We start from the raw sequence: 23,462 nt of genomic DNA, 5'->3' as shown, positions 1-23,462 counted from the left end.
ATACCTGCATCATATATTTGTATTATTGATCAGATTTGTAATTCTAGCTATAGCTTCATTCCCTAAAGCCTTCGTTGCCTCAGATGGTATTTGATCTCGGCCCATCACTTTCCTCCCCCAAAGATCCTTTCCCCACCTCTCATTTTTCTGTAATTGGTTCCCAGTGATTTTCATCACATTCTTGTCCATCTTCTAAGACTACTTCTACATCATCAGCCACTGTTCAGTTTTCTATTTTATTTTCTTGCATCTTCTGAAGAGTCACATTTCCATTTTATCAGCTCATTCATTTTACGTAATACATTCTGGGTCATCAGTTCCTTTTTATTCCTCCTTTTCTTTGCTTTTACTACTTCTTTCTCTAAATTTTCCAACATTGCATCTCTGATGTTAGCCCATTCTTCTGCTAACCCAAGCTCAGTCTCACAGTTCCCAAGTTTTCTTCCATACTACTGGTAAAGGGCAACTAGACTATATGTACTATAATTGTAAAAGTGGTGTGTTCCACATCACAGTGAGAGGTCGCAATTATTATCCATGGAACATGCAACTAATTAACTAAATATGTTAATTGAAATTACTTGACCCTGCTGGTTAAAATGTGCTGTTTTCCTCTACTTCAGATAAACTTCAACAACTAACAAGATATCTCAATAAAGTTTGAAAGTAGGCCTAAAGATAATCTATAAAGAGACAAAAATAATATGTAATGAACACACTGAAAAGAAAATTGTACAAATTAACAATGAAATTATAGAAAGAGCGGATGGACAGCAAAATGACATAACAGAAAAGTAAAAATGGGTGGAGTGTTGGTGAACAAAAAGTTTTCAAAATGAAGATTCTGGTATGTCTGAAATGGAAAGTTTACAATCAGTGTGTATTACCAGCTTTGATTTATGGCAGTGAAACACAGGCTTCTATTGTGAAAATTATTCAAAACTGAGGGTTTCTCAGTGAGCAATGGAGAGATGCATTGTGGGTGCAGGGTACAACATGTAGCCAGGTGGACAGATTCCTTGCTGGGTTTCATGAAACAGGAAAAGACTAAAATGATGGCCTAATGCAATTTGGATAGATGACATCAGAAAAAAATCAGAAGCACAGTGAATGTGTATCGCTGAAGACTAATACACTGGATGTCATAGAGGATGCCTTTACACTGAATTGGATTTCAAATACATCTATTTCTACACTCCAGATGCCACCAGATGATGATGTACTATATACTATAAGGTAATAAATAATATACAGTTGACATGTTGAGCAACTGACAAGCACACAGATAAGACTGAAATAGTTGCTAAGCTTTTCAGCAATGTTCATCTTCAGATCTAACTGAGTAATAATACAAATCACACAAATAAACGGCTGCATTTGCCTATCAGCTATATCACTGAGCACTGCATCATGACTAGATTGAGGGCTGTGTCAGGTGATGTGAGTGAGAAGAAAAAGGAGGAGCATTAGGGAATGGAGGGTTCAAGAACTGGGAGATTGATGGCTGTAAGGGAGAAGCAGCAAGTGAATGGGATAAAAATATGTGCTATCAGTAACCTGAAGGTCCTACCCCCTCCCCTCTTGCTCAGTCAACAGCTGCGTGTGGCACATGCTGAAAACAACAATTGGATTGGGGGGATGGGGGAGATAGAACAGATGGTGAGAGACGGTACAAGGAGAGAATAGTTTTGGTGAAATGGGAGGCATAGGGGACATAGGTGAATATGGGACAGGGATTGGGGCTAGGATGTATGTTGAATGAAGGATGTGTTGAAGGGACAGTTTTCGCCTATATAGTTCAGAGAAGCTGGTAACTGAGGGGGTGTACACTCTCCCTCTTTCTTAGTTCTCTGTCTACATACCACGCCACCACCCACCCTAAATTCCTCCAACTCACTCTTCCAATTCATTGTGTGCCACATGCAAATTCTCCTGCTCGTGCCACTGTGGACAAACCAGCTCACATTTGTATGCCATTCTCCTACTGCATCTTTTCCCAGCCATCAGCCTCTCTTGCTGCGATCTCTCTTCAATCCTCTCATCCAGACCACCAGACAACCCCTCATTCCAGTTTATATACATCCATCTCCTGACAGGTGTTGGGACATTGGTTGCTATGTTTATAAACAGTCAAGGGTAGTTTTACTACAAGGGCTATTCAGAAAGTAGGGAATATTTCTGTCTGACGCGGCTAGGTGCACACCGATCATGTATGTTTTGGTATGTGGTTGCTCGGCAGTCCATCTGTGACAGCAGGAACATCTCTGCACATCTGGTTTTTTTCGATATTCGAATTTGAAATGTGCACTGCAATCGAAAATCCTGCCAGTTGTGAGGTACAGTCTGTGATACGGTTTTTGTTGGCAAAAAACCTAAAACTTACAGAAATTTTTCATGAACTGTGCGAAGTGTACGGAAACAACGTAATGAGTGAATGTGCCATCTAGAAATGGTGCATTTGGTTTAAAAATGGCTGAATCAACGTTCATGATGAAGAGAAGAGTGGATGCCCGAGCATTGTGACTGATGATCTTATCACTAAAGTTGCTGAAACGATTCATTAAAACCGAGTGAGTTGGCGCAGTGGTTAGCACACTGGACTCGCATTCGGGAGGACGACAGTTCAATCCCGTCTCCGGCCATCCTGATTTAGGTTTTCCGTGATTTCCCTAAATCGCTTCAGGCAAATGCCGGGATGGTTCCTTTGAAAGGGCACGGCCGATTTCCTTCCCTATCCTTCCCTCACCTGAACTTGCGCTCCGCCTCTAATGACCTCGTTGTTGACGGGACGTTAAACACTAATTTCCTCCGATTCATTAAAACTATCGCTTCACAATAACGGAGTTTTCGCTTTCTTTTCCAACAAATACTGAGGAAAGCTGATTTCCAAAATTTTGTTTTTGCACGGCAATGCCTGACCTCACACGGTAAACTGCACTAAAGAACTCCTTAATTCATTCAAATAGGAAATTTTCCATCCGCCTCACAGCCCCGATCTTGCACCAAGCGGCTTCCACTTGTTTCCCAAGATGAAGAACTGACTTGCAATGCAGTGCTTTGATGACGACACGGAACTTCAGGCGGTGTGACTCGCTGGCTGAATTCTCAGGCGGCAGAATTTTACGATGAAGGTCTTTCAACGCTTGTCCACTGCTATGATAAGAGCCTCAATGTGTTTGGTGACTGTGTGGAAAAGTAGTATGTCAGTCACTCTTTCAGATGTATATAATAAAATGTACTTCTTGTACTTAGTTATTTTTTTTCAATGCCAAAACGTTCTGTGCTTTCTGAGCAGCCCTCGTAGAATATTAAAGAACACAAAATAAAGTTCCTTCATGGTGTATATAGTTTACAGGGAAAGCAAATAATGATTAAGTGACTGAAGGAAAAAGAAAAAAAAAAGTTACACTAGACACACTGTCTGTAGTTGATGTCTTCACTGTTTCAGTACTGTATTTTTGTATGATAAGTTGAACAACACGTTTGTTGTACCTACGGACATGAAGGTGCTTAATTGTACCACTGAAGTCATTTGTAAATAAATAAAAACTACCACACACAGCTGAAGGCATCATCATTATTGCACCTCCAGTTGTTTCCAATTCTGCTCACCAGAACAACTCAGCCATGAGCATATTTTTGTTAGCCAATTAACTATGAGGCAGAACAGTGTCAAATGCTTAGCAATGATTCACATATTGTTTACGTACCTGCCAATCACTCAATGTCTTAAATATACAGTTTTTTAATTCCAAGCAGGATTTACCAGTATCATTTCAAGAAGAAGAAATTTTAAGTAGCATGAAAGTGATCAAAGATAGAGCAGAAAACAGGTGTAATGCAACCAGGTAGAAGGCAGGCAGTGCATTGTCTCATTGCTGACTCTTTTTTAAATTATCAGTCTCTTGATTGGTTTGATCCTTAATTTTTTCATCCCTTGCCTCTGTAATGTTTTGCTGCAGATCCATCATTGTTTACCATGGTTAGGGAGAGTGTGGGAGCTACAACAGTATTCTTTACTATCATAAATAGTAAGTTCATCTGAAAATTTAGTTTCTGGAACTCACACTCATATATTTTGTGAGGCAGATGCTGCATGCGCAATTTGATACAATACACAAATTTAAACAATAATATACAGCACAATAAAATACTCATTTAACATACCTGGAAAATTTGCCAGTTGTGTCAATGGTTTGGGCAAATAAAAGCAATGTTGGGAGTGTAGGCATCCTCATACATGTCACCAAGTAAGGTTTTGTTGTCTCCAACAAAGACCTGCAAATCAGCTTTGAAATTAGTAACTGCTCAATCATTTTTTCTCTTTACATTTAGCTTCTTAGATGCAAGATATATTAAATAACCTTAATTCAATACTGAATACAACATGACTATTGAAAGAAGAAATGCAGTAATCAGTTCTTTGTTCCTTCAGGGTTACTGTTTACTACTTCCTCAGAACAGATGTGCATGCTGATGGATCTTCAAACAATTATTTGAAATAAACTAAGCACCTCCCACTTACCTACACATTATACAGACACATAAATGTATTATTTGTAATTAGCAATGTTCATAATTTTATTCATGTGACCCTTACGTGATTTAACAGGTGAAAGAAAAATTAATGTATTTAGCTCAAGATAGAATCCAAATGGAAGTACGCTAAGCTATGAAAATTATTACAATACTATTTTATAAATAATATCAGAGGTAGTGTTCTCTAGAATGTGGACTAATAGACAGTTCACAGCACTGATATGAGAGACAGTCACACAGGCTCACTAAGGTCCACATCTGTAGCAGCAAGCTTCCCTGTACCCTGTTTCAAACATTGGCAGAACAGCTGTTCACTAGCAACTGTACACTTTCGAAGTAGAATGCTAAGTTGACATGTGTGATACAACTTTGTGGCATAAAAACATAGTCACTAACTTCACATCCACTTGATACTTCAATACTTCTTACGTTCAACGGTGAAACTGTACCTTTAAGCCAGGTGTAGGTGCAGCTCAGCACTGATGATTGGCTCAGGTTTCCCGACACAACAAGAGGCTTACTTTTTGGGACAAAAGACAGCTTCATTAGGCAATTTAAATATTCAGCAGAATAACAGAATTGTTGATTGCAACCTCATCACTAAGATCCACAGAAAACTGCAATGAGTGCAGAAGCAATATAAGTCAGTGGCTCATGTGGCTTCTGGTCCAGCAAGTGAAAGGCATCACAATGCTATGGCACAATATTGTAATAGTGTGTTTGGTATTAACATAGGATGTGCTCACTGTCAACTTTCAAAGACTGTAGTTTAGTTCAGAATCTGTATTGCGTGGAAATATTTCATAATCAGTTCCAGTGAAATTAGTGTTGAAAATTCGTCTAAGAAGAAGTGAAAAATACAAACAAAATATATATAAAAACAAAGATGAGGTGACTTACCGAACGAAAGCGCTGGCAGGTCGATAGACACACAAACAAACACAAACATACACACAAAATTCAAGCTTTCGCAACAAAGTGTTGCCTCATCAGGAAAGAGGGAAGGAGAGGGGAAGACGAAAGGAAGTGGGTTTTAAGGGAGAGGGTAAGGAGTCATTCCAATCCCGGGAGCGGAAAGACTTCCTTTTTTCCCACGTGGAATGTTTCCCTCTATTATTTTGATATCAAACAAAATATATTTTTGATTAATAGTAAAAAGTTAATGTATGAGAAGTAGCAACAATATGGGAAGTGTAGACTGCTATTCATCACACAAAGGAGGTCCTGAGTCACAGACAGACATAATGCAAAAGAACACTCCTCCTTCAAAGTAGAAAACCCACACACATTCACACCATCACAACTCACAAACACATGGCCACTGTCTTCAGGCACCAAGACCCGACTGCAACTGCCTCCCGCAGACAATGGTCACGTGCATGCAGTTGTGCTTGTGTGAATGTGTATGTGTTTTCTACTTCTAAAGGAGGACTCTCTCTGAAAACTATCATATTTCTAGAATTCTTCTTCATTGTGCTTGTCTGCAACTCAACACATTTTCTATATGGTGAGTAGCAATCTATCCTTTCCATATTGTTGTTATTCTCGTCTGGACTTTTCATTGTTTAATTTTGTATGCAAAGTAGCATTTAGATCACTGCTGGTGTAACAGAAAACAGGATGTGGCAGTTGACAGACCTGCTGCTGCTGCCATTGCTGGAAGTAGTAGTTCACAGGATAAGTGAGGGAAACAGCCTAAGACAAATGAAATAAGCCAGAAACCCATTGTCAGATTCACAGCCATATTGAATCACTTCCAAATAATCTCAACCACCACTGTTTCCAGACAAGAAATATGTATATTTGAAGAAAATGCATTTCAATTTTTCTTCTCTTGTATTTGGACTCAAATGTGAAACATGAGTTTTACTACCATTATTTTAACAAAAATCTTAATTTGAAATTTGGTCAAATCCAAGATGATGCCTGCATGAAACATGAGGAACAACTTACAGAATGTGTAGATCTTTCATTGCATTCTCTTTGGAAAAAGAGGTAGTTGAACAAGAACTAAGTTCACAAAAAGAGCAGGACACCATACCAGACACTGAGGCACATAACTGAAGTGTGCTGAGAATGTAATGACAGTGTCTGTCTCATGTTTAACTTCCTGCAGAATCTTCCATCACCAAAAATTTCCATATAAGACACTGAAGTATGTCCATTACAGGTCAGTTACTTCTGTGTCAACAACTTAAAGACAAAAAAATCTGGGTTATTTTTGTATTATGAAGGTGAAGCAAACAAAAGATGCAATAAAGTTTGTAGAATGGTCTTCAAATACAGAAATGAATTTTTATCTCTAACCTTTTTTCTGTTGGTTATCCTGTACAACACAACAACAGTACAATGGTTCAAATTTGTTTTGTTCTAACCAGCTGTGGGTACTTCTACAAAATAATGCATTACTTACTCACTAGAAATCATTCCTTTCTTAGCAATGTCTGAGATTTTGGTACAATAAAGAAAAGAACCCAAGAAATATGACTGCTTGTAAGAAGAGCACGAAGACAAACCCAATCATGTTATAAAATTTGAATTCCTAAACATTCTGGATTTTTGTTATTGGTGGATAACCTACAACAAAAACATTGCTTTAGTTGTGGAATCAGTGGGAATGAACATTCCTGACCATCATGATAACGTAAGTCAAAGCCCACACAAAAAGATTCAGGTATAAATTTTTCCCACTTGTTAATCAAGAGTGGAATGGTAGAAAAAAGTCTGAAAATGACTTACAAACCCTCTGCCAAACACTTAAGTGTGAACTGCAGTGTAAACATATAGATATAGTTGGTACTTGATTCATAGAGTTTCCAGTACTGTGACCTCCTTAAAACGTTATTTTAATACTTTTCTGCACATTTTAAAAGTGTAAATACAACATTTGTACTGGTAAAAAGTTAAGTTCTATTGCACCACATCTCAAAATCTCCAGTTCTGATTCCCCCCCCCCCCCCCCCCCCCCCCCAGAGGAACAGGTACGAAGTACTGGTGAATACCATCACAAGTCAAGCACTAGACATAGTTATATGTGTAGCAAATACATGGATATGTTTCACAGCACAAGGGCCTAGGAACTGTCAACAATTAGTTCTCTCTGTTACTTTTCTGGGACTATTCAAGTGAATTTCAAAAAATTGGAAGATATGGAGAATATGGTTGAAGCAATATCAAAGGATTCGAGCAGAGTTTATAATAATCTCTTCTAGTGGCCAAGTATTGACAGAGAATGACACTGCAAAAATGGTGTTTTCTGAATTTTATACTCTCATATAATCATTTTGCATTATTTTCTTACTGTATAACTCTTCAGTACATTGGTTTGTATGATAGTTATATTACATCTGCAGAATGTCAGGTGTTTTGTAAGATTTCTTTGTTTGTTTCATAAGGAAAATAGAAAATGAATGATGTTTTGACTTCCATCCACTTTGATGATGAAATTTTGTCTAACAATAATGACTTTTTTCCCACCCAAATGATAATTATTAGTGCAGAAACTTCATAACTTTTTTCCCAAAGTTTTATCTAGTTCATGAATGTAGCAACTGATCAACACCTGGATTATAAGTGGAGCTGTTATCTTCACTCCTTTGACTATATAACAATTTCATTGGTCTCATTAGAAACAGAGAAGAAGTCCCAACTGTGGATTGCCCTCTCATTTGCAAACTAGGTGAATTGTACTGTGTATGGTGTACTGATGTTCACACACTACATACACCATGTGCCAATTGGTTCTCTTTTCACAGGAGGAGGCCGGCCGGAGTGGCCGTGCGGTTCTAGGCGCTACAGTCTGGAACCGGGCGACCGCTATGGTCGCAGGTTCGAATCCTGCCTCGGGCATGGATGTGTGTGATGTCCTTAGGTTAGTTAGGTTTAATTAGTTCTAAGTTCTAGGTGACTGATGACCTCAGAAGTTAAGTCGCATAGTGCTCAGAGCTATTTCACAGGAGGAACTAAGTGTCAAAAAGCAGGGGCCACGACTGCATTCTGCATCAATTGTGTCATATAACATATCAACTGCTGCTTATTGTCTCTGCCTTCCAGTCACATCTTCATGCCAATGACACATTGATCTGTGCCTCACCAGTGAGGATTATGGATATATGGGTTCAAATGGCTCTGAGCACTATGGGACTAAACATCTGAGGTCATCAGTCCCCTAGAACTTAGAACTACTTAAACCTAACTAACCTAAGGACTTCACACACATCCATGCCCGAGGCAGGATTCGAACCTGCGACTGTAGCGGTCGCATGATTCCAGACTGAAGCGCCTAGAACGGCATGGCCACACCGGCCGGCGAATATATGAGGATATTATAATTTGGCATTGGAGATTCTGCATATACCAACTTGCACTCACATTTTCCAGTTTGATGCTACAGATTTTCACATTTCCTGATAACCTCAGAATATCAATTTCACTTCATTTTGCAGGTGTAAGAGGGCTTTCTGGATGGCCTGGACAAGTTTCTATTCAGGGCTCAAATATTGCATGGGAAATCAGAGCACATAAAGAATTTAGTACTTTGATGCATCTCATCTGCTCCAGAGCCCACAAAACTGCATGGTAAAATTGTCTGGTATCAGGATTTTTGGAACACTAATGGGGCAAATGACAGAGTAGTCAAGACAATCCCCATACTTAGAACCCTCAGCACAAAGTGTCAAATAATTGTGGCATTGATCAAAAATATTAGAGATCTTCATTTTAAACATGAATTATGGTTAACTGTTCTTGTTACACTCCAGGAAATATAAAATTACCTAAGTCCTTTTGAGAGTCCATGTGGTATCTAGCTCTACCTCTGGGAAATAGCTGGTATCTGATCCACCCCAAGTGCTACTAGATCTGCTTCTGTGCTGTTTCCAAATGGATTTAGTACTTGTGAACTGCAGAAGGTTATAAATAGTTTTCAGTACATGCACATACCATTGTACAAGCCGCCAGCAAGTATTATGCTGTAGTGAAGGTGGCCCCTTTTGATCTCTTGCAGGTGGCCCAACTACACTATAATGGAACCTTTACTGCAAACATTCTTTGCACAATAGCATCAGCTCTCTAGGGTTGGCAGGGTGCTGACACTGACTTAACAAACACAGCAGCAGGTGGCCATTCCCTAGGTTCTGCAACATTATGTCCTCAGTTTGTTATGTAGAAGCCACTCAGAAATGAGGCAAATGAAACAGTTAGCACACTAACATGTTTACAGGCTGTCATAGAAATGATTATCTGTAGTTGTCACAAATGAGCAGAGCATCAGACAATACATTTAATGTAACCAGGTATATATTACTACACCATTCATACATGCCACATTTGCTTGTGGTAGATGCACTCTCCAGCTTTTTGTATACAGCCAGAATAGAGGGTGTCCCAAAATAATGTGTACACTCTTTGAAACTAATTATCATTTTAGTTACAGCAGATAGAAGTGAAAAGTTTTTGAGCCATATATATTAAGGTGTAACTTACACAGTATATGCTCAAAATGAATACCTTCCACTGCAACACATTGTCAACAAAGACTTGGACCAGAGTGATGTGCCCCACCGTGCTGAAAATAATAACTGTCATTGTCAAAAATGTTGGCAAGACATGGAGTTGTAATGTCAATCTTTTCTATATAAAAATCACCTGTGTCAGTTTCAAACAAGTATGGCCCAATCAATCTTGTACAAGACAGACCACTCCTGGTAGACTGACATGCCTTTCTTCAGTTACATATGGATTTTCATTAGACGAGGACATGTAATTATGGTGGTTAATTGTTGCATTAAGTTTAAAGGTCACTTCATCTGAACAAAGAATGAGATCTTGGAAATGTTCTTCTTCATAACACACGTTGATGAACCACTCACAAAATTCAATTTGCCTATTCAGATCACCTTCATTCAGAGCATGGAGAAGTATCAGAACATGCAGCTATCCTGTGTAACTCTGCAAAATTCTATGAAAACTGGTTTTACTGAACTCAGTCTCATGACAACATACCCACACACACTTTTTTGGGGTCATGTGAATGCCTGAATCACTGAGTCAACACTTTCATTTTCTGTTGAATATCTAATTCTTCTGCTTTGTCATTTATTTACATCATGCACCATTCAAACTTGTCTTGGATTTTTGTAATTGTTAACAATGAATGTGGTAGTGTTCCAAATCCAACTCTCGAATGCTGAACCTCACTCACATTCTCTGTTTTCCAGTAACATTCTAGCAGCCACTTCCATTTTACAAATAATAATGCCAAATTTATATCCAATCTGCAACAAATAGTAAAATGGCTTGGTTTTTTGCTGAATTCTGAATTATTCCCCACAAAACATTATTTTTATTTAACCTGATTGCAGAGAAATTAAGTTTCAAAGGGTGATACATTATTTTGAGACACACTGTACATTCTAAACCACCAAAGTGACCACTGGGTTTCTTATCAAAATTGTAGCCACTGAAGGGTTAGTATATGCAGGTGAGGTCCTTATTTATGCCAAGGCAATTTGAGTAATTCTCTTTTTTTTATTAAAAAAAAAAAAAAAAAAAAGGGCGAAATCTGCACCCTTTTACCCAAAGAGCAATGGGGAGGTGGGGAGGCAGAGTAAATGGAATGAAAATAATTGAAGCAGCCATTGATCAAATACAGCTGTTGAAGTTCCAATGGAGGCAGTACTAAATCCCTTAGTAATGGCTGTCCAACACTGTCTCACAGGGCAATAACACTCCAGCACTCCCACACTCCCTCCCGGCCCTCATCATGCTGGTGAGCATGTGAGGTAGTACAGGCTACCGGTCAGACAGCCCTCTTGCAAGCATTCTACGCTTGTGTGAGCTGCTTGGCCACCCTTTCCTGTGTGGGCTCAGTCAGTGAAGTATAATTGTGTTTGCCATGGCACAACTGAAAGACTGCCCATGCAATAGCCATTTGCCCCATGTCCATGTCTGCTAAGCTGCCCAAGGATGGGTATGGCAGCCGGAGCAGCCTTATCAATGAATGGAGCATTCTGCTGAGATAAACCATGCAAGACGACAAACATTTGTGCACCTCCTACATCCACAGCCAGTGCAATCCCAGGGCCACAGAGCTCTCTGGTTCTGACCTGGTACTCTGGTGTGGGCATGTGTATCTGGGAGATCACCAGAATGAGTCATCAGCAAAGATGGAAGCCACACATAAGCATTCAAAGAAGGTGTCTTCAAGTGCCATCAAAATTAGCTACAGCCATGTTGGTCCCTTCCACAACTTCTGCCACCAGCCAAGCAGGACCAATATCAATATCAGCAGACCATCTAATGGATATCTCAAGAGGAGCAAGGCTTGTTGCCATCACACACGATGCAAACAGGGGGCAAACCATTTCATGTAAATTGGGGACAGGACCACTGCAATAAACACAAAGAGTTCATGTACTATTTTATTTACAATGTAAGGAAAAGATAGATTGCTACTAACTCTGAAGATGACACATTAAGTTGCAGACAAGCACAATTAAAGACACTTACACATTAGCTTTTGGTCACAGGCCCTGTCAGAAAAAGAAAAACAAACACATTCATTCACACAAGCAAGCACACCTGGAAAGGGCAAGGGACAGGGATAGCCACGTGTGGGTGGGAGGAGAGAGGAACACTGTCTGGCAGTGTGTGCTGGGACTGTACCACCACCAGGCACAGCGTCAGGAAGCTGTGGGGCAGGGAGATGGTGAGAGGGGAGAGGGGGGGGGGGGGGCAATGGAGCGAAAAAGGAGAGGAGTGGGGAAAGATGGGTGGGTGCATTGGCAGAGGTGGCACACACAAGAGAGTGGGAGATGAGAATAAGGAGAAGGTGGTAGGACAGAGGGGGTGGAAACTGTTGGGTGGAGGTTGTGGGGACAATATGTTACCGTAAATTGAGGCCGGAATAATTTTAGGAGTGGGGAATGTTGTAAGGATATCCTTCAGATTGCTGCTTCCTCTACATAAAAGCTGCAGTCTGGTCTGAGCTGCTGGAGATGGCAGTCACGTGTGCATGGAGTGCATTTGCTTGTGCAAATGAGAGTGTGTTTCTCCTTCTTTTACTGACAAAGACTGTGGCTGAAAGCTAATGTGTAAGTGTCTTTTAATTGTGCCTGTCTGCAACTTAACATGTTATCTTTATGGTAAGTAGTAATCTATCTTTTCCTTATGTTGTTGATATTACAACCTGGAGTTTCCATTGTTTATTTATTTATCTATTAATCCAGAGAGCATCTCAAAGTGATACAGTATTTGTCACCATAATACAATGAAAACAGATAGCTCACATGGACTATATATTTTTATGAGGATAGGACAGATGAGAGAAGTCTTTGAGCAATCCTTACATGACTGTCATGGGTGCAATGGTTGTAGCCTTTCACAACCAATGCACTTATCATCTGATTTGTCCATGGATGAATCATACCTACCGAGTGGGGTGGCGCAGTGGTTAGCACACTGGACTCGCATTCGGGAGGACGATGGTTCAATCCCGCGTCCGGCCATCCTGTTTAAGGTTTTCTGTGATTTCCCTAAATCGCTTCAGGCAAATGCCGGGATGGTTCCTTAGAAAGGGTACGGCCGATTTCCTTACCCATCCTTCCCCAATCCGAGCTTGTGCTCTGTCTCTAATGACCTCGTTGTCGACGGGACTTTAAACAGTAATCTCCTCTCCTCCTGAATCATACCCTACTTCAGAGACTCCATTTGTGATTTCCTCTCTTCTACTTTCCAAGTTCTGAGGCTCACCTGTATACCTCCTAGAAAGTGTTACTCAAAAAATTGCTAATCCACAGCCTACTGTTTGCTTCCAGTATCTCAAGAGATTAATACCTTATGATGGAATGGGACTCAAACCCAGATCCTTCTTTTTCATAGGTAAATACTCTTACTAGCTGAGCTATCCAGCACAACTCATTCTTTGCCGATTCCTCTACACTACTTCCCCAAACTCCTCCTCGCAGACGGATATTGTGGAGAATAACTTAGCCACAGCCTTGGGTTTGCTTCTTGAGTTAATCTTTATTTTCGCAGTGAAACGTGGGTGTTGACTTTGCTCTTTGTTTCTTAACAATGTTTGATCTTGATGACACCTGGTTTTGGACTACCCTCTAAGTCTTAGAGTCTAAGGCACTGAAACATTTTTTTTTAGAAGTCAAGTGATGCACAAAACTACCAAGTCTGGGAATCTCAAGCTTTTGTCTTAAGCATGACATTCATTTGGATGGTCAATATGGTGTAGCAGTATAAACAATTTCATTTTCTGTCCATTGTTCTTGGAAGAGGTTGATGTTTAAGGTCCTAAGAACAGCATTATTTGTCAACTTTGCTGTGATATGCTCTACCATCAAATGATACCCAAGAGAAAAGAGCCATTTTTCATCCAAGATGAGAGTCCAGCAAATACTGCCTGGTATAATAGCTTCTCTGTAACATGTATGATGAGAACTGAATTTTTACCCATTAACTTTTAAATGTGTGGTCACCCTAATCATTTGATCTGTGTGTTTTCTGGTTGTGGGCTACCTGAAAGATTTATTTGGGGGACATTCACAAAGGTATTGTTTTGAAGAGAGATATATAAAAAAAGCATACCCATGACAATGGTTCATGCAATACTTTGCCCTACACTTCCTGCCCGTTCTGGACATTCATGACCATTTTGAGTGTATTTTGTATTATTCATATTTATTCTCCTCATGCCATTGGAAATGCTTGGATTGAAGTTAAAAAGCCACTGCAGAAAGAAAATAATGTTGTAGAGCCCATTTCTTTCAAACTATGAGCCACATTATTTTTTGATACAACCCACAGCAATAAACAGTTGGGTTTTACCTGAATGAAATAATTCTCGTAACTATTTTCACATCTTAAGTTTTCATGGTTTTTGCTTTATACTTGAGATTCTCACAAAAGTCTTGCTTGTTTAAATAAAAATAAATAAATAAAAGATTTTGAAAATGTGATAATAACATACAAGTAACACAGCATCTGATGCTTTGTAGAGATGGGAGTCCTTGAATCACCACCCACAACATCAGAGTCTTGTAGTTGTAACACATCAGGATGATGACTGAAAAAGCTCAGGGGATGCAGCGCTACAAATGGCTTGCCATATGTGTGAAACAGTTGCTCAGCCGATGACTGCAAAATAATAACAACAATAATGATAATAATTTTATTATAACAATGCCAATAATCAAATCCAAACTTCAATACACTACAAAGAAATATAATATGTGCTTTAAACCAAAACACCTCATCAATCAGCAACTGAACACTTTCACTATGTACGCATACTCAATTAACTGCACCTTATTTCAGTGCTAATAACTTGAAATGTAAAGCATTTAATCCAAAGAAAATAACTACTCTCCCAAATAAATCACTTTCAAATTCAGTGCAAAAGGAAATAAAGCAATTACTACTGAGCTGCTAAGAAAAAACAGCAGAATAAACTGAACTGCATCTACAATCTACAAAAACTGATAAACGCAATCCCTGAAAATGCTTTTGTTAGAAGATGTGATAAAAATAGCAGCAGAGTAGTTGAAGAGGTGGAACAGTGGCTTTTTTTCAAAGTAGCTGTTCTGTTATATAGAGGATGACAGTTGTTGAAACATATGGAAAACAAAAAAATGTAAATTAGTTACAAACTACAGTGTGCACACAGTTTATTATGTAAAGGACACTACAGATATTAGGATTTAGGTTATGACATGTTTGATATGCCTGCTGTCATTGGTGATGATGTGGCGCAGATGAACAGTGAAATTCTGCATGGTCTGCTGAAGTGTCTGAACGTCGATGCTATCAATGACCTCCTGAGCAGCTGTTTTTTGATCAGCAATGGTTTTGGGGTTATTGCTGTACACCTTGTCTTTACTATAGTTCCACAAAAAGTAGTTGCATGTATTCAGATCAGGAGAATATGGAGGCCAATTGATGCCCATGCTAGTGGCCTTTGGGTAGCCCAGGCTCCAGAACCCAAAGTGCTCCTCCAGGACAACAAACACTCTCCTTCTTTGATGTGGTTGAGCTCCGTCTTGGTGTGAACCACATCTTGTCAAAACCAGGGTCACTTTGGATAACGGGAATGAAATCAACTTCCAAAACCTTCACATAATATTCAGTAGTCACTGGGCCATCAAGGAATATTGCACCGATTATTCTGTGACTGGACATTGCAACCACACAGTCACCCATTGAGGCTGAAGAGACTTCTTGATTGCCAAATGTGGATTCTCAGTTCCCCAAATGTGCCAATTTTGCTTATTGACGAACCCATCCAAATAAAAGCGAGCTTCATTGCTAAACCGAACCCTATTCAAATCAAAGTCCTGTTCATCAATTCTACGGACAATAGTGTTGGTGAAATGCAACCACTGTTCCATGGCCCTGGGGCTTAATGGGTGATGGGTTTGAACATTGTATGGGAAGAGATGCAGGTCTTCAACAACAATTTGTCACAGTGTCTCGTGGTTGATTCCCACCTGTTGTATAGCTCACCTGATCTATTTTCTGGGGCTGGTTTGAAACACAGTGCATATCTTTTCAATGTTTTCAGGCATTTACACGCTTTTTGGACAACCAACATTGCCAACACTGTATTCATGAGCACTATCTGTTCTCTCAAACTTGCAAAACAAATTCTTGATTTTGAGTACACTTGGACCAGTTGTCTTCAGCTTGAATTCAGTCACAGACTTCCTTTGAGCCGCAGTTAGCCTGTTATTGCTCGCATGGTAGGCCTTCACAAGCACTTCTAATGTTCTGACGACTTAAAGTGTGAATGTGGATCTGGCTTATATTGGCTTATTCTCCCAAACCACCTTTCACTTCTTTACGAGGTGACTTACTTGGAATTTCCAGCCACTCTTCTTTACTGAATAGCTGGCTGCTGGAAACCCTCTTGACTTCTTCTCCATCAAATAATGCAAGGTACAGAAATTTTTAGATTCTTTCTACTTATGAAATAAGAAGATATACAAGCTTTACTTTTCGTCAACTAACGATGTATCTGACCTCCATACACAATAAAAATCTCACTTTCCACATGAATATGTAACTTCCTGCAAGTCTCTCATACAGGCGGATGTTAGAAACAAATTGAATTACAGCTAAAAGAAAGATGGCTTGGATACCATGACCTTTCTTAACATGAATCATGAAACGAGTCTTGCCTCTAACAAGGTTGTGTCAAGAGTCCACAAGAGTACTTTTTCAACTGTTCATGTTCTAATAACAATAGTCAATGACACAAAAAGCACAGAGCTGCATATAAACTCCATGGTTCTTCCTTACATACTCACTAAAACATTTATGGATTGTCCGACAGATACTTGTCCCTGCCGCTTGACCGCCGCACCTACTTTCTTCCCGCAACTGATTTTGAAACTGCACACACAAAAATGTGATGTGCAGTAGGTAGGATTCTACCATCCCACATTCACATCCTAAATATTGTGTGTTCAAGAGGGTAGAAGGCTAAGTAGTTCCAGAATTTACACAGAAATTCTCGAATCACTACATATCCCACCTCCCCCCAGATCAAGCAAGTGATATTTTATACATAATCATTACACAAATAATATCACTCAAAATTACATTTGATGTCTTAAAGTATACATTTCTTACATATATTTATATACATATCTTCCCTTTACATAACAATTCTCTGTCCTCTCTTGAACAATCTTTCGCATACTGTTTCTCTACTCTTTTCTTATTTTACTTTGTTATTAAGACATGAGCATTTATTTGTGGTTTTAGTCAGCTTTACTAATATTTAGGAACTGTGAGGACTCTTTCTTCTTTTTTTTCCCAATTGTAAACTTCAGGTATTTATGACACTTGAGTAAACTATTTTCTAGTCTTATCTTTAGTACTATCTTTTTCCTAGTATGTACTATTTTCATTATTTGTAGCTTGGACGAACTCTGGACGAAATGAAAGTGTTCTTTTGACTCTCACTTAGTTCCACGAAACATAATAATGCTAGTCGTTCTTAGAATTCACAGTCCCCAGAATAATCCCTATAAAATTTGTGACTTTTGTCACAATACTGTTTCCTTCTTCTAGGATCAGCACTTATTCCTTGCTTGTGGGTTGACCTTATGAGAGCACTTCCTCTTTCCATTCTGGTAGGTACACCCCTTACAAAACATCCCTATTTTTAGGCCACAGACTGTCCTATCTCCACATAGGTATGCCTGCCCTTTATACTTAGTAAATGCTGGGTACACTCCCCTTATCCTTTCTGAGTAGGCCTCACAGTTCATTACCCTAGTATATATTTCTATGTATACCATAATTAAGTATCTTCTGGAATAGATATAAATCTATTTTAAACTTCACATTCATTCTTTAATATATCATTTACTCCCTAGAGTCCTCCTCTACTTATAAACTTCTATATTTTCAATAGATATGATGTCTACATATACTGTTTACGTCCCACTATCCTTCAGTTCATCAGAGTGCTTGTTATTCTGACGTTTATTAATGATCAACATGACTAATTCTACTCTTACTTTCATTTTCTTTCTTTGCTGACACCTCTCTCTTATTTATCCATTCCTCATTACTGCTTTATAGTTGTTCGTTATGAATGTGCATCTCTTCTTATGTATATTTGATGTAGTACTGGCATAGCTTCCTATATATGTGCGTATATTTGCATATGTACACACATTTTCCCTACAACACCTGGCGGTTCTCTCAACGTGAGTGGCTTCCTCTTCTGTGATTTAATTTTTGTGTAGAAGTCTATATTTGGGTATATCTAAAGATAAGATTTAGGTTTTCAGTAGCCACGGAAATAAGGAAAGTCTTCAGTGATAGAAGTTTGTGAATTTGTAAAGAAGGAAAAAATTGACAGGTCCTCAAATGAGAAATAAGAAAGGAAAAAATAGACCTGGATGCTAGGATCAAAGAAGAGAAAGAAGATTGCCCCAAGGACAGAAAACCCTTCCCAATCCCCTTCCCTAGGATCCCTACCCCTCAGGTACTTGAGTGAGACACCGGAGGAGGTTTGGTGTTAAATCGACTCCTACAAAATGGACTTGTCCCACCTTTACCCTTTGAGGTCCCCAAAGGAAATCCTAGGAACCCTATGGAAACAGCAAATGATGAAACATCAGGCACGCTTGTTTGTGAGGGTTGTTCGAAAGGTGTGATGTTTGTTTTGTGTTAATCATGATTTATCTGTTCTTATAAATCATGCTTTTAGCTATAATACCCACCTCTTTCAAAATTTATACAAAACCTCCCATCTATATCACATCCCATAAAAGGTATAAAATACTCTACACAAAATAGAAAATCTATACACTACGGTATAACAGTTGTTCAGCTAGTCACATCTTATTATATTTTCCACAAATATAATGCTCTATTCAGTTTATTTCATCTAGATATCACTTTTTTTCTGTGATTCTCTTGAGTTGTTCCCTATTTCATAGTCACATCCTGTTTTCTAAGCAATAAGATTACAGAATAGTTCTAGATTTTCAAGGTATTCGGTGCAGGAAAAAGCACCGAAAATGGGATCCAATGGTTGCTACTCCGCCCGTTAACTTGGAATTTTAATGTCCCTGGGGGATATACAGTTTTACATCCTTTACACTGTATTCCACCCCCCCCCCCCCCAACCCCCCCTTGTGTTAAATGCCAATCGAAATATTTCCTTATAGTACCCCCAGTATTATGATATTTTGGTCCCATAGATCTGATATTAACTTTTCTTGAGCACTGGCAGACCAGTACTTCTCTTTAAATTTCTTTTGGAAGTCTCCCCAAGATAAAAAATTCTCAATATTTACTGTTCCCCATTTTGAAGCTTCCCCTAGAAGGTATCCCACAGCAAATTTGATCTTCTTGGAATCTTCCCAATTTTCTGGCAAAGCCTGGTTAAATCTTTTTAAGAAATGGGTCCGTCCAGCTTAAATTTAGGGAATTGTCTAGATAACCCTGATTAGCTCCCCATTGCAAATCAGTCACTGTTTCACTAGTTAACACAACCTTAGGTGAAGTTACCCTTTTTTCTACTTTGTCTTGGCTAAGCTTAATTTCTCTCCACAGGAAAAAGACAATGTATGGGATCCTCTAAATGAAGAAGATGTAGAAGAAGTAATAAAAACACTGAAGAACAAGAAAGCAGCAAGACCTGATAATACATATAATGAACATATATAAGATGTGATAGAGGCTCTCCAACACGTATGGATCAAACTACTGAACAAATGCCTGGAACTTGGAAGAATTGCGACCCAATGGAGACACTCAATAATAAAAGTTCTCTACAAAGGTAGAGGAGACCCAAAGCACACAAACAAGTACAGAGGCATAGCCCCAGAAAATACTCAGTTCAAGATGTTTTCAAAGATAATTACACAAAAAATCAAAGCCTGTGTGGACAGTCACCTCCCAAAACCACAAATGGGCTTCAGATCTGGAAGATCAACTGTTATATCCTAGCCAGTAATGCCACCCGAGCCTGCTGCCAAAAGGTTGGCAGCATCAAAGTCCGGACGCCGTCCGCATAAGCAGCGCCAGCGAGACAGGAAATCGCCGCAAGTCTGCGCGCGCCACCGCTGGCTTCTGGGTTCTTAAGCGCTGGAGTCGCGAGCGCTAGGACAGTTCTGTATTCGCCGCTCAGTTGTATACTCGCCACCGAATTGTGTACTTGCTAGTCAGTTGTGTGTTCATCGCAGCAGAGTTGTTGTTTGTCGTCAGCCGACGTTGACCTAGCCGCTCCGACTCAAACTAGACAGATTTCTGTAGACACGGAGTTCACTACTGTGTTTTTGTATCTTCGTTAATAAAGATAAGTACCAACTTTTATTTAATCAGAGTGTTTGGGTTTTCATCTTTCTGTTCACTGTTCCAGCGGACCGGTCGGCCCGCTATTAAAAGTGTGGCGGTGACTTCGTAAGCCGTTTCTAAGCGAATTGTTTGTCGCTACGAACGCCGCCACAAAACTGGCGACGAGGGCTTCCGAACTCGTGTGCAGGGCTGGTTCAACTTGTTTCTGGTTATACTAATTATAGCGATAAAATTTTGGGGGCTGGCTTAATTTGTGTTCACTATGTCTGCCGAATTACAACAGTTGATCTTGTTACAGAGTCAGCAAATACAAAGTCTGGTGGAAGCAATCGCCAAACAAGCGGCTAATCCTCCAACACAAAAGGAACAAGCACAGGCAGCACCACCTTTCCGTGCTTTTGATGCATCAAAGGAAGAATGGCGAGAATATTTCGCGCAGTTGCAGGCGCACATGACAGTCTACAAAATCACGGGTACTGAGCGGCAGCTTTATTTAATTTCCACTGCAGGCGTGGAAGTCTATCGACTACTTTGTAAGTTGTTCCCGGAATCCAAGCCAGAAGCTTTAGACTATGACGTTGTTGTTAACAAGCTTGCTGAGTACTTCGAGTCGCGAGTTCATGTGGCAGCAGCCAGATTCAAGTTCTTCAGATTAAAGAAACTGCCACATCAATCTAATAAACAGTGGTTAACAGATTTACGGGGCCTCACCCGTCAGTGCCGATTTAATTGTGTGTGTGGAGCTTCCTACAGTGATGTCATGTTACGAGACGCTATTACTCAAAACATTGCAGATTCTCGTATTCGTGCTGCTATCTTAAAGTTGCCTGACCCGTCATTAGAGACTGTGATGAACATCATTGAAGCCCAAGATACTTTTGACTATGCTGAGTGTGAGTTAGATCAGCCATGTATTTCTCAAATTGCCTGTGCCAAGCAAGTTATGTCACGCCCGCGGCCCCACCGGCAGAGTCAGACTGTAAACACTAGCCGGCAGCGTCATGTTAAACACATTCGTCAGCTGCGTGCGCAAAATGATAGAGTTAAGTCTTGCCCTAAGTGTGTTCTTGCTCATCCTCGTGAACGTTGCCCATTAAGAAACGCGGTTTGTCACTTTTGTCAAAGGAAAGGACACATTCAGACTGTTTGTTTGCGTAAACGCAAGAACAATTCTAGTGCTGCCCAGCCCATGGATATTCATGTTCTTCAAAGCCAGCCCGCCCAGAAGGTCGCGTTTAAAGACTCTTCCACGGTTCGTGTGGGTAATAAACTTGTTTGCAATAAGCCACCCACCCAGCCCTCTGCTATGCGACCCAAGCGTAATTCAAACGCTGTAAAACGTAATGTACAGACTGCAAGTGAAGCGGGAGTTGTTGTTCCACCCGCCCAACCCACGAGTTGTCGTAAGCAGCGAACACGCGCTAAACGCGCTGATTTTGTGTCTTCTGCCTCCACTGCACCGATCCAGAGACAGTGTAATAAACTATTTGTGAAGCTACGCATCAAGGATAAGACCTTCAATTTTCAATTAGACACTGGTGCGTCTGTGACTCTCATAAATAGTGCTACATATGCGGCTATCGGCCGCCCTAAACTTTCAGCGGCAAAACATTCTTTGGCTACTTATAGTGGAGAACAAATTCCTGTGTTAGGTGTATGTAGCGTGCCAGCCACATTCAGTGGCAATACAAAAACAGTTTCATTCACAGTGCTCCGCGCTACAGACAGTGTAAACATTTTCGGATTAGACTGTTTTGACTTGTTTGGCCTGTCTATCCAAGACAATGTGTTGCAAATTAATTCTGTTGTTGTTCCTCAAGACAGCATAACCGATTTGTGTAAACAATACAGTGACATATTTAAAGACGAACTAGGTTGTGCTGCGAACTTTGCCGCTCACATTACGTTAAAAGATAATGCTCAGCCTCGATTTTTTCGTGCTCGTCCAGTGCCTCACGCCCTCCGGGCACCTGTAGCAGATGAACTTCGTCGTTGGCAAGACAACGGTGTTATTCAACCCGTTTCAGCGAGCCAGTGGGCTTCTCCCTTAGTTATTATAAAGAAACCGTCTGGCAAGTTACGTCTGTGTGCTGATTGTAAGTCGACAGTTAATCCTCAGACTGTCATTGATTCTTTTCCTTTGCCTAGACCGGACGAGCTGATGGATAAGTTAGGGGAAGCTCGTTTCTTTTCCAAAATTGATCTCCGTGAAGCATATTTGCAATTGCCCCTCGACGAGCAATCACAACAGTATTTTGTCATAAACACGTCGTTGGGGTTGTTCCGTTTTCTGCGTTTGCCTTTTGGTTGTGCGTCAGCTCCAGCTGTTTTTCAGCGTTTTTTGTCACAACGTCTGGCTAATGTGCCATCATGTTGCAACTATTTAGACGATATTGTTGTGTCCGGTCGGACGCCTGCTGAACATTTCCGTAATTTGGAGTGTTTGTTTACAGTGTTGTCTCAGGCAGGCCTACGTTGCAACATCGATAAATGTTCATTTTTCCTTACGGAGATGGAGTATCTGGGACATGTTATTAATGCTCAAGGCATTCATCCCTCCCAGTCACATTTAGCAGCTATTCGTGATTTGCCCGCCCCTCGCAATCTGCAGGAATTGCAAGCAGTTCTTGGCAAATTGACATATTATATTAGGTTTATACCTAACGCATCACAGATTGCTGCACCGTTGCATCGTCTCCGCCGTAAGAATGTTCCGTTTGTGTGGTCAGCTGATTGCCAATCAGCCTTTCAGCAGCTTAAAGAGGCTTTATTGAATGATCGTTGTCTGGTCCATTACGACCCTAACAAGCCTCTGGTGTTAGCTTGTGATGCCTCTTCTTTCGGCCTCAGTGCTGTGTTGTCTCACCGAGTCGGTAACACCGAACGTCCAATTGTGTTCGCATCTAAATTGCTAAACAAAGCTCAGTGTAATTATAGCCAATTGGACAAGGAAGCGTTGGCTATTGTGTTCGGTGTCACAAAATTCCATCACTACCTCTATGGTAGACCATTCTATTTAGTAACAGATCACAAGCCCCTGACGTCACTGTTTCATCCGTCTAAACCAGTTCCTCAGCGGACAGCTCAGAGACTAC

At 40.1% G+C, this 23,462-nt stretch overlaps 1 protein-coding gene across 2 annotated transcripts in view; it reads right to left on the bottom strand.

Annotated features, from left to right (window-relative positions):
• The window catches only part of LOC124621863 (probable ATP-dependent RNA helicase DHX34), a 193,092-nt gene that overhangs the window by 34,659 nt on the left and 134,971 nt on the right, over nt 1-23,462 (bottom strand). For both annotated transcript variants that reach the window (XM_047147328.1, XM_047147335.1), the window contains exons 14-15: nt 14,519-14,685; nt 4,168-4,278 (exon numbers count right to left, since the gene is read on the bottom strand). In XM_047147328.1, coding sequence (XP_047003284.1) covers nt 4,168-4,278; nt 14,519-14,685 — 278 coding nt within the window. The remainder of the gene's footprint in view (nt 1-4,167; nt 4,279-14,518; nt 14,686-23,462) is intronic.

The sequence above is a fragment of the Schistocerca americana genome, chromosome 1 (genome assembly GCF_021461395.2).
Source record: "Schistocerca americana isolate TAMUIC-IGC-003095 chromosome 1, iqSchAmer2.1, whole genome shotgun sequence".
NCBI classification, from domain to species: Eukaryota; Metazoa; Arthropoda; class Insecta; order Orthoptera; family Acrididae; genus Schistocerca; species Schistocerca americana.
Note: the sequence above shows the minus strand (reverse complement) of the source record. Positions and strands in the feature narration are given on the sequence as shown.